At 45.9% G+C, this 12,502-nt stretch overlaps 1 protein-coding gene across 3 annotated transcripts in view; it reads left to right on the forward strand.

Annotated features, from left to right (window-relative positions):
• SHROOM2 (shroom family member 2) overlaps positions 1–12,502 on the forward strand; it is a 162,723-nt gene that overhangs the window by 91,564 nt on the left and 58,657 nt on the right. The window contains exon 1 of one of the 3 annotated variants that reach the window (XM_054544330.2): positions 11,013–11,121. The exons of the other annotated variants lie outside the window; for them this stretch is intronic. Within the exon in view, the coding sequence (XP_054400305.1) occupies positions 11,021–11,121 (101 nt within the window). The 5' untranslated portion in view covers positions 11,013–11,020. Of the gene's footprint in view, positions 1–11,012; positions 11,122–12,502 lie in introns of those variants that run through there. 3 annotated transcript variants of the gene reach the window in all.

The raw sequence follows: 12,502 nt of genomic DNA on the forward strand, positions 1-12,502 counted from the left end.
CAGAGGCAAATGGCTGTTAAGTTCAGCTTCTAAAAAGCACCTGTAATTTCAAACACCCTAGGGAAAATTTCTTTTAAATATCACATCATAAATTATTTTCTAAAGCTTTGCAATTACCCTTTTGGCTTTTTCCCCAAACATGCATTATAATATTAGTTTTGTTTACAGCAAATCCGCCTGCCACCTTGTCATGGACCCCACTCTGGGCAGTTTCTCTTGAACCGGTCATGTGTTGCGAGTCATTTTGTGGGGGCCAAATCGTGGATAGGGTTGATTCATGTCACTTCCTGCCTCTTTGCTGGCAGCCCTAAATCCTCTTGTGAATCTAATTACATCCACTAAGCTTGCATTCAGGAGCAGCTTAGCAGCAGAGGGAAGGGTTTTCTGCATCAGGCTTCAAGGGTTTGCGAGACCATGTGGTGTGGTCCTGCATTTGAATAGAAGAGGCTGCATGTCGAGGGACAGCACTCATGTTTGCTAGGAGCTAGTTTCTTACAACATGCGTCCCCTCTTGGGCATTGCTAAGGTGCCCTGACTGCTGCTCCAAGCCCACATTGTGCTGTGCCCCCCTCTACTGCTGGCTCCTTGGAGCTGTCCTGGAGCAGGTGGTCCTGCAGCCCCAAGGTTGATTAGCACAGATGTTCCGGGAGCTGCTACTCGCAACGGTGGCAGCAGTAAGGGGCCGCCTAAGACGTCAGCAGGTTTACACCCCCACCCCACTCCCCCAGCACCCCACCCCCTCCAGAACTACTCCTGAGGCAGAAATGGTGCGTGGTCAGATGGAGGGCATGCTCCTTAGTGGGGACACTGGAGGACGTCAGGTGAAACCCATGCCTTCGAGGCTGTCTGATGTCTTTGTCTGTGATTCAGGAGTGGGTATTTCTATTCTGTGAGCATTTGGGGGCTAATGGCTGTTTGCTACTGTGCTTATTTTCTTGTTAAAACAAAGGAGACCCTGACTGGTTTGGGCTATTTTTCATTATTGTTTTTATTTCATTTATTTATTTTATTATGAGTGAAGGAAAGAAGGGAGAGAGGGAGGGAGGGAGGATGGGAGGAAGGAAGGATGAAATCTTGCTCTGTTGCCCAGGTTGGAGTGCGGTGGCTACTGACAGGCACAATCATAGCTCACTGCAGCCTCAAACTCCTGGGCTCAAGTAATCCCCTTGCCTCAGCCTACTGAGTAGCTGGGACTACAGGTGCATGCCACCATGCCCAGCTTATTGTTTTTATTTTTTATTTAATTTTATTTTTTCTATTTTTTTGAGACGGAGTCTCCTTCTGTTGCTGGAGTGTAGTGGCAAGATCTTGGCTCACTGCAACCTTTGCCTCCCGGGTTCAAGTGATTCTCGTGCCTCAGCCTCCCCAGTAGCTGGGACTACAGGCGTGTGCCACCACACCTGGCTAATTTTTGTATTTTTAGTAGGGATGGGGTTTCGCCATGTTGGCCAGGCTGGTCTTGAACTCCTGGCCTCAAGAGATTTGCCTCATTTGACCTGCCAAAGTGCTGGGATTACAGGCGTGAGCCACTGCACCCGGCCAGCTTATTGTTTTTATTAAGTAAAATCAGGAGAAAAAAGAAAACCACATAGATCAGAATTGTTTTATTTTGGGGAAAGTTACTTCTATTGGGGTTTTGCCTTAGTGTGTGGTTTAGGTAATTTAATCAGATGAATCAATGTTTGCAAATAATGATGGTTTCTAATATAGTAAGACTTACAGAGAATGTTTAGCTTATTTTTATGTTGATTTGGGGTCTCTGGAGGACCTGTATGTGCTATGCAGTGGGATCCACACGGTGCAGGTTAAGTTTATTTTGAGGTTCGAGGAATTGAGAAGTTAGCATTAGCATTAACGATGAAGTTTAAATGACTTTTATTTTTTTATGGGTTCCGCAAATGACGTAGACTTTTATTTTTTAAACGGAGCAGCTCTAATGAGATCCACCAAATTGAAAGCCCTGAGCTTTAGGAGACAAGGTTGATCTACACTGGTTGAATTCCCAGTTTGCTATTGGCTTGGAAAGAAGAGTGTTCTGGTGAGATTTTGAGAGCAGACCCTGGGAATGTCCTCTCTTGAGACTTGAGGGCGCAGGGATCTGGGGACAGGTCTTGGTGTCTGTCATCTGGGAGGTAGTGTCCTGCGAGAGGCGGCAGCCCAGCAGACACCAAGGGCCCCTGGGATCACGTGCTGACCTCTTAGTGGGCTTGGCAGGGCAGGAGGCCCACATGTGGCTTCTGTCCAGTGTGCCACTCGCCCTTGCAGTCACCCCTAAAGGACAGGTAGATGAGGCCTTTGCAGGTTGAGACGTCCCCAGAGGCTCTGTCCGTCCCACATGGAGCACACTGAGCGGGTCCCCTCTCTGTCCATCCCATCCTTGGCTGTGGTGGCACTGGCATGCTGTGGCATGCTCTGCCCTGCACTGGCCGCTTTGTCCAGATGGAGACAAACGTGCTTTCAGTGTGTTGCCAAGGGGCAGGGAGAGGTGATATTGGCAGAGCCATGAGCGATGGCTGCCCGGCAGGTCATAAAGGTGGAGTAAATGTCACCTCTTCTTAGAACTGTCACCTCAAGCCCGGTTACCACTAACACCCATTGGTTCCAAGGTGGGAGAGTCTGGGGGAAGAAATGAAGTACCCGACACAGCTTTGGCCCTTTCTACAAAGTGAGGGGCATACCTTATCTGTAACAAAAGCCTGTTTTTTTGTTGTTGTTTGTTTGTTTTAATGTCACTTGCTAATTTATTCACACAAAGAAAATGCTCCATAATGAAAACAACTTCATCCCATGTCTCCCTCCCACCCACACACACTCACACCCCTCCTGTCCCCAACTGCAAGATGCGTTCCTACGTCTTGGCTATCTCAAGGTACTTTTAGAACCAAATCCTCATAAAAACCATTTAGAATAGTTGCCTGATAACTTGGTTTTATTGCTAAAGAAAGCCTGTTTGTGGCAGTTAGAGTCCAAAGGCCTTTTGGATGGAATGGAGTGGCATGTTTAAGGAGAGTGCTCAGAAGCATTTGCTGAACGGTAGTCATGACAGCATTAATGGGGATGTGAAATGGGCTGATTAAATAACTCGAGTAGTTCCGGCGTCCAGACCATGTTTTGGTAAGGTAGCCAGCGTCATGGACAGGGCAGGTAGCAACAGTTCTCCGCACCACGGAGGGTAGTTGTACCGTTTACTCTGCTGGTTGTGGGTGTGCTTGCCTTTAATAATAGGGAAAGCAAGGTCATTGGTCTGCAGCTGTAGTAAATGACAAAAAAGAGGAAGGAATCAGATCTTTCTTCAGTGATTTCACTACTTTGATTTGCCAACTGTGACATGGCGGTTTATTAAATGTGAAGACACAGAGGGAGGTTCTCTGGCTCAATGCCCTTGCAAAGAAAAGGATGCCTGCCACCCTCTCGGTGAGATGATAGGTGATCAAATAAGGGAAGATGTTTATCAGCCACTCGTCATATGTTGATCCCATGTGAGTGGACGTCTGGCTTACCATACTGACCACATGTGCAGTGGTATTTAATAGTTCTCTGAATGTGTATAGGATCTGTAAAAAGTTTGGAATAAAAGCACAAGCTTCCTTTGGAGAAATGTTATTTAGTTGTAATAGCATTTCACTACTGCCACATTCAGTTCACCTGTGGTGGTAGTGCCTGTAACTGCATTCAGAGGAATTCGTGGACCTTCCTCCTCCTGCCTCCCCGATTTTGCCCCTGAGTTTCATCTCGTTTCATAGTCCGGGCTCAATGTTTCTTTGCTGCACCATGACTCTAAAGTCTCTTTTATTGGTTACTTTCCCTAAACCTCGTATCTCTTCTCTATACCTTGGTTTTTGTTTTTCTGTGAAGAATATCTTCTTAACTCTTCTAGTACCTTGAGTAACCATGGGCTCTGGGAAGGGAATTTGAGGACAAATTGAGTAAAAATACAGTAAATTATTATGGGCTTTATGTAATGAGCAGAACATCAGAAAGGGCTAGGTGGGGATATTGTTTGCTGAGATCTAGTGGGCAGAATTCCACAAAGAGCTAGGGGAGATTGTTTCTTGAAATCTCTTTCCTTTCCCTTTGCATCTATTTACATGGCTAGAACGCTTTATACATAGCATAGCATTTAGAGAACAGCAGTCTGCAGTCTCTTGTTGCTTTTTTTTTTTTTTTTGGTATGGCTTTTGCCATGTGTATACTGATATGTTGACTCAACAAGTTAAACTTTTTGTGTCTTTTTTCTTATATCCGTGGTGTTCATCCTTAGGGCTATATAAAATGAGTCATATTAATGACGGCACACTTGAATGTGCTGAGTTCCTTTGCCAACAAATTCATTCTGTTGAAACATAGCCAGGAAATTGTGTGGGTGCCCTTTTTAAAACATCAAGCTGAATGAAATGATGATTTGACACTTGGGGCATATATATGGTTGAACACAAGTGGTTTGGATACTGGGACAGCAATCGTCTTTTTTTTTTTTCCTTTTCTTTCCAACAGTAGTGGGTTTATAGAAATGAACATTACAAAGGTTAATGGGAAAAACAAGTCATTTGGGTCTGCTCCACTCCTCTGTTCTGTGCCGCTCGGTTCTGCCTGTGGCTTCTGTGGCATTCCTCCGCAGTCTTTTCTGCCATAGGACCCAGGTTGAACACCAGAGGTGGAGGCCAGAGGCGGGGCACGCTCTTGCTAGGGGTGAGGCAGGCAGGCTGGCCAGGTGGAGAGCAACTCTGGGGCTCTCACCCCACGTGAATGCTGCTGCTGGGCCCTGGCATTTGCTTACAATGAGGCTCTGATGTCTCAGTTTCAGCTACTTAGGTCATTTGGGAATTTTTTATCTTGCCTCAGTTCTCTTCATGTTTAAAAGCAGGAACTACTTGCCTCTTATCTCCTAGGACCATAGACTTTATCAGACATGATGTCACCATTCACGCAGGCATTGCCCGCGCCACTGCCCGGGAAAAGACACTGCATATAAATCTTCCCATAGTGCCTTTAGGGGACGACTTTTCTTATAGAAAATACATGCAGAGTTAACCATTTCTAGAGTGCTCTGGCGTACTTGTATACATTTGTGTGATGTATGTGAGAAGCACTCCCACCACGTGGTTAAAATCATTCCTTTAGGTCCCGCCTTCCAGGAGCTTGCAGCTGAGTGGGCTGAAGAGCTCTCACAAGTGCGGACTCAGAGAGGAAGGAAGGGTGGAAGTCGATCCAGGAAAGTCTTTGCTGAGGACAGGCCAGCGGAGCCATCCTTTGTAGCTGAGCCAGTTTTGAGAGGCAGATATAAACGTCTGCCAGCCATACTAGGTGCTCCAAAGCTGGAAGCCATAGCTGGAAGTTCTAGTGAGAACAGTAGAGGGGGAGGCTTGGGAGAGGGAGGTGGAAATATAGGATGGGGCCAGCACCCAGCGGCTCACACAGAGCTGCTCAGATGGTGCAGGCGCTCCTGGCCCACTGCAGCCCAGACTCCCTTGGTCTTGGGGAAATGAGAATTTGCTTTATCTGCCAAGACCCTAGATGCTACAGATGCTGCCGGCCCAGGGAACATGCTCTGAGAACCCCTGGACTAGACCACAGAGAACCTAGGAGCATGGACTTCCTTTTGTGGAAACTGGGAGCAGCTGATGGTTCTAGAGTGAGGGCAAGACCTGGCCAGGGCTGTGTTGCATGCAGGGAGACTGATCTGGCAGGAAGTGCAGGCAGACTGGGAGAGGAAGAAGCCTTCCGGAGGAGTGGCAGGAAAAGGAAGGAAGCAGAGTCAGAGCTGGGGTTCATTTGATGTTTGCAGAGAGCTGGTTTTTGTTTAAAGGATTAAAAGAGTGTGAGCAATTGCCGGGTAAATTCCCCTCTCTCCAGACCCCGGGGTCTGACATCAGGAAGCTTGTCACAGTCCCTGAGGCTCCCAGACTGTTTCCAGGGCTTCCCATCCTGGCCTGGTATCTGCAAGGCCTTTCCAACTGCAGACTCTTCTTTCAAACCCTGCCCTTCCTTATCTCCAAGAAGCCCTTAGAAACCTTTATTTATCTGTTTTCCCACGAAACGTTCCTCAGCTCCCAGTGTAGGCCAAAAGCCCCCACGTATGTAATACCACCACCACCTCCCGCCCCCCATCGCAGTTTCCAGGCAGGGGGACCAGGTGGGCCTGTGTTTCAGACCGTAGGCTCCCAGCAGGCCAAGGCGCCTCTCCTCCCAGACCCTGCCTTGGCCTCCAGCCAGTGCTCTTACTGTGCACTTAGTTAGCTGGGGGCACGAAACACAAACTATTTGTCTTGGGAGGTGGTGCTTCTTTGCTTTCTTCTAAAAGGTTAGGAAAATAACCCAATACTCGTGATTTTTTTTTTCTTTTCTTTTCTTTTCTTTTTTTTTTTTTTTTTTTTAGTTTGAGAGAAGGGAAGGAATTCTGCTCTTTGTGAATAATAAAGATTTCATTGAAGCAGTTCTTGTAATAATTCCTTTTAAAAATAAAACAGGATATTCAATATCTAATCTGTTCTTTCTTTTTTTTAGAGATGGAGTCTTGCTCTGTCACCCAGGCAGAAGAACAGTGCTGCAATAATAGCTCACTGCAGCCTTGAACTCCTGGGCTCAAACATACAGCTGTTGTTCTTAATGTTCAAGGACATCCTAGCATTTTTTTATATTTGTGATCTAAACCCTGTCCTTTAAAAAAAAAAAAGAAAAGAAACCCAAAACACTACCTAGCATATAAAATTACTGTAAAAAATTGAAGTAAGCTTCAATGAAGTTTGGTATACAATCTGTGGGAAGGGACTTCAGGGGAACCCACCATTAGAATGAATAGTTCCATCTGGAGTACCAGAAAACTCGGTATTGTCAGTACCATGGTGTTTTGTTATATGAAAGGAATAGTATGCATTGACTAAACATTATGTCTTGGAAGAATGATAATGGCCTGGGCTGGGTGTGGTGGCTCATGCCTGTAATCCCAGCACTTTGGGAGGCCGAAGTGGGAGGATTGCTTGAGCCCAGGAGTTCAAGACCAGCCTGGGTGACATGACGAGACCTCATCTCTTTAAAAAATTTTTGAATTAAACAAATAAAATTTTTAAATGATAATGGCTTGGGAGAATGATCACAAAACCAGGCAGACTGGGGAAAGAAAGGCACTCGTCAAGTCTGCGGGATGAAAGGGAATACACAGAAACATGTCTGTCCTGCACATGAGACCCATGGTTCTAGGGACAAGGTGGTTTAAAGCATTTAAAGAGTGCATGGCTTGTGCAGGAGGAAACACCACAGCCTTCAGTCTACTCAAGTCCTTCTGGGAGCCCTTGAAACTCAGCCAGAGAGACCAGGAGTATAGGCGGGCTCTAGGTGGCGCCAGAGCACTCTGTCCCCAACTCCACGGGTCTGTGTTTGAGCGACCAGCATGTAGGGGCTGAAGGTCCTCCCCACCATCTCCTTATCAACACCAATCCAGCCGTTTCAGAGGTGCCAACAAACAGAAACCACTCTGACCCCGGCTTGATCCCCAAATACATTCGTTATGCACCAGGAAATTCAGAAGACTTGGAAAAAAAAAAGCATATATATTTTAGTAAATTTTCACTGTCCACAGTAACCAAGATATCTTCAGTTAAAGCAGAAAGAGTGTAACTCTTTTCACTGTGTGTCTTCATTTGCTTATTTAAAAAATTATCCCTAGGCCAGGTATAGGGGCTCATGCCTGTAATCCCAGCACTTTGAAAGGCTGAGGCAGGCAGATTTCTTGAGCCCAGGAGTGTGAGACCAGCCTGGGCAATATAACGATACCCCATCTCTCATTATACAAAAAGTTAGCTGGGCGTGGTGGTGTGTGTCTGTGGTCCCAGCTACTCAAGAGGCTGAGGCGGAAGGATCACTTGAGCCCAGGAGGTCGAGGCTGCAGTGAGCCATGATTGCGTCACTGTACTGCAGCCTGGGTGGCAGAGGGAGAGCCTGTCAAAAAAAAAAAAAAAAAAAAAAAAAAAAGCCACAATTCATATAAGAACTGCTGACTGTGTCATACGTAAGAACACATATATCTGTATATTATCTTTTTAAAAAGGAGCTTCTGGGTTTGTTTTCATTTTTTCATTGCCTCATACAGCATTGCTCATTCTCTTCAGACAGTTTTGAAAGAGTGTGTGGCTTGTGCAGGAATAAACCAGGTAAGATGCATTTTATGAAGGCATGGAAGTCTCACTTCCAGGTAGGTTCCCTGCCTGCCTCCGACAACTCCCACCCAAGCTGCCTTCTGCACATGCATTCCCGTCCATGGGAAGCCCTCTTCCATGCCATCAGCCTCTCTGGCTGTGACGCCCCTGTTTGGACTCTCCTATCTTCCTCTTTCCCTGGCCTGCATTTTGACCTCAACCCTGTATCTTTTTGCCCTCGCGGATGGACACATCCACAGGGATGTCCCGTAGCTATGGGAGATGCACAATATACACTTTGGGTTTTTGTTGTTGTTGATAATTATGGTAAAATACACATACGATTTACCATCCTAACCATTGTAATGTTCAGTAGCATTAAGTGTGTTCACATCATACAACCAATCTCCAGAAACTTGTTTCATCTTGCAAAACAGAGGCTCCATATGCATTAAACAGCAACTTCTCAGTCTCCCCTCCCCCACCCCCTGGCAACCACCATTCTACTTTCTGCATTCATGATTTTGACGAATCAGGTACTTCATATAAGTTGAATCATACAGTATTTGTCCTTTTGTAACTGTCTAATGTCACGTAGCATACCGTCCCCAAGGTTCTTCCATGTTGTAGCATATGTCAAAATTTCCTTTTTATTGACAAGTAATATTCCATTGTATGGATAGACCACATTTTGTTTGTCCATTCTTCCACCCATGGAACAGTATACGTTTTGACTAAATGGCCAGCTGTTAAAGTCTGTATTAGATATAAGCTGAATATCATCATTATAGAATAAACTTCTAAGGTAAAAGTAAATCTGAAATGATATTATTGTTACAGTTTTGTTTTAAAACATAATATTCAGATTTCAACAGAATGACATTTTGGTCCAGGAACGGGATTGTTTAGCCCTCTCAGCTGCTAGAAGGCTTCTGTGGTCACTACCTTATTCATTTGCAACGCTGAATTAATTCTTATTTTAGCCTGAGGCCAGTGGAAGGTTGAGATGTATTTTGGGTTTTTTGGCTAACTGCTGGTTTAGGTTAATGTTACCACCAAGCTGCTGTCTCCCCGATGTAACTGACCAAGCTAAAGGGCTAATTTCTCTTCATACTTGGATTTAAGGAATCGGTGCATGGGGATGATTCATTTTCTTTGAAACAGTTCTGCAAACTGAAGCTTTGTGTACATGGGGAGGAGGAGACTTCCTGGATATTTTCAGAAGCAGATTTAAGGCTGAGCATGGTGGTGCATGCCTGTAATCTCAGTGCTTTCGGAGGCCGAGGAGGAGAGTTGCTTGAGGCCAGGAGTTTGAGACCAGCCTGGGCAACATAGCAAGACCTCATCTCTACAAAAAATAAAAAATAAAAATTACTATATTTTTAAAAGCAGATTTAAGATGATTACTCTCCATTTTGATCATCTTTGCCACATGAAAAGTTGCCCCAAAATTAGTGGTGTCAAACAGAATTTCTAGTTGTAAAATTGAGCACAAAGCAATTGGCCTATACGGAGGTACTCAGAAGCATGCTATGTGTTAGGGCTGGCTATTTCAAGATTTAAAAATATGCTCTAGAAAATCTCCAAAAGGTAGTTATCTGCACATTATGGAAGGGTTGGGGAGGGAGGTGGTGTAAACAGTCACTGTGCTAGGGTTGCGGGCAGCAGACAGTCGCAGGGGGGTAGCAGCATTCCTGCCATGCAGATGAGATGGGGTTACTACATCTCTAAGGCAGTGCTCCAGCTGCAGGGCTGCAGATGTTCCATATCTGTGCTGCCCATGCAGTAGCCACTACCCACATGTGGCCATTGAGCACTCACAATGTGGCCAGAATGACCAAGGAACTGAACTTTGGATTTTGTCACTTTGAATAAATTAACCACTTATGAATAAGGATAAGTGACTTCCCTCCTCCCTCTTGCCTTGTCAGTGGCTACACCCGGGATTGATGTGCATCTGTCCAGGGCCAAAGCTAGGAATAGAGGCGGGGCACAGCTGCGACTCACTCTCTCCCTTCCCCCATGACAGGCGCCTTCCGCGGGGCTGGCTTGAGCAGCAGCAGATGCCCAGAAGCTTTGGGCCTTGGTTCTGGCTGCCGGCTGGGTTCCTCAGTCTTTTTCCACATTGCCTCTGCAGGGGCCATACGTGCAAATGACTTCCTTCTCTCCTGTGTCTGGTGCGTGGGGCCAGGAGGTTGGGCGACAGCTGGGGCTGCCTGGTGTCGCTTTCCATACGGCCTTATCCGCGTGGCTCACTTGGGCTTCCTCGAAATGCCATGGCATGGCATGGTCACTGGATTCCTCATAATCTATCACACATATATATTTTTTAAAAGACAGGGTCTTGCTCCGTCCCCCAGGCTGGAGTGCAGTAGCGCAAACACGGCTCACTGCAGCCTCAACCTCCTGGGCTCAAATCATCCTCCTGCCTCATTCTCCCTAGTAGCTGCAACCACAGATGCGCGCCATCACGCCCGGCTGATTTTTAAATTTTGTGCAGAGATGGGGTCTTGCTATGCTACCCAGGCTGATCTCAAACTCCTAGCCGAAAGCAATCCTCCCACGGCAGTCTCTCAAAGTGCTGGGATTACAGGTGTGAGTCACAGCACCCGGCCATTTGCATGCATACTTTGTGAGAACAAAATCTGTTGCTAATATTCTTATATGTGCTTGCTAATGGTAGTTTATCTGGGGGAACTTTTATTGTACCCGTGGAGAACTGCTGACCCTCTAAACCAGCTAGTAGCCCAGTTATTCCCATAGCAGGGTTGAACTAGCGTCGTCTTGAGTGTCAGACATTTTCTTTTCCTAGCCTTCTCTTTTTCTCCCCTTTCCTCCAGTTTCAGTCAGTCTAGTTTATTTTCTTCATTAATTAACTATAAAGGAAGATGAAAGAAGTTGTGGATGTCATAGCACAGAGAAAGCCAGCTGAAAATGAAATTCACATGGCCAGAACCTTCCTTACAAGGATTTTGAGAAATTCCATGAGGTACAGTCTGGGTTTTACAGTTGCTTTCCTTCCATGGGGTGCTGAATTTGTCTTTTATACTTTCTCTTTGGTTCCTGGGAAACTATCATAAAATCAGCATGTTACACATTTTGCCACCCGTATACTTTTCCTCGTTAAAATGATCTGAGTCATCGAAAGGTTTGTGTTATAAATGCTTTTCAGTTTTATTTTGTAAAATGTTCTTTATTGCATAATATTCTTTAATGTTTTTGCCTGCTGGGAAAAACATCTGATCTCCACAAAGTATGTAAAGAGGCCCACTTGAGCTCATTCTCCATTCTTGATTGGGTTATCAGCTGTCAGTTCTGTCCCAAATTAGAGAAACGTAAAGCTGGCTTCCTACCATGAGGCTGGAGAAGTGAGCTCGGGAGGAGGATCTCACGCCCGGCAGTGTTCCCCTGGAGGCCCTGTTGCATTACCGACATCCATCGGGATTTCTAACCAGACACACCTCATCACATCTGGGCAGATGTGGCCAAGACACTAAGAAGCCACATATGGGATGGTGGGGACTGTGGCGGGGGAGCCCAGGAAAGCTCCTCCATGTTCAGGAGCCCTGGCTGAAGGGACTCTAGCCTTTTGGTGTGGGTTGTCATGACTCCCTGGGGTGATCTTTGGTTGACTAAGAGGCTCAGGGGAAGATGTGGCTACTAGTCTTAGTTAACCAGAAGGTGGCTGTCTTTACTTTGTTACCTAGGTAAATAGACACAGATAAGCTGTCTGAACTCTGTGTGACTCAGCCGCCTGGGGGACCCATATACCTTTTCTCCAGCAAAAGATAGGAGATTCTGTTTGTGTTCATATTGGGGCAGGGAGAGGGCAAAATTTGCTTACTTATTTATTTAGAATAAATGTTATTTATTTTTGCATTTGTAAGATTTTAAATTGACAAGTTAACAGTTGTCCATATTTATGGAGGAACACATTTTAGAGATAAGGGCTGGCCGGGTGTGGTGGCTCACACCTGTAATCCCAGTACTTTGGGAGGCCAAGGTGAGTGGATCACTTGAGGTCAGGAGTTCAAGACCAGCCTGGCCAACATGGTAAAACCTGGTCTCTGCTAAAAATACAGAAATTAGCTGGGCGTGGTGGTGAGCGCCTGTAATCCCAGCTACTTGGGAGGCTAAGGCAGGAGAATCGCTTGAACCTGGGAGGCCCAGGTTGCAGCGAGCCAAGATCATGCCATTGCACTCCAGCCTGGGCGACAAAGTGAGACTCTGTCTCAAAAATAAAATAAAAATAAAGAGAAGGGTTGCTGCACATCTAGAGCCTGTGATTCCCACTCTGCATTAGGGCAAATGGGTGGTGAACAAAAATCTAAAAAGAAGGTGTGGGTTTGGATTCAGCGGGCAACCCCTGA

Source organism: Pongo abelii, chromosome X, assembly GCF_028885655.2.
Source record: "Pongo abelii isolate AG06213 chromosome X, NHGRI_mPonAbe1-v2.0_pri, whole genome shotgun sequence".
Lineage (NCBI taxonomy): Eukaryota > Metazoa > Chordata > Mammalia > Primates > Hominidae > Pongo > Pongo abelii.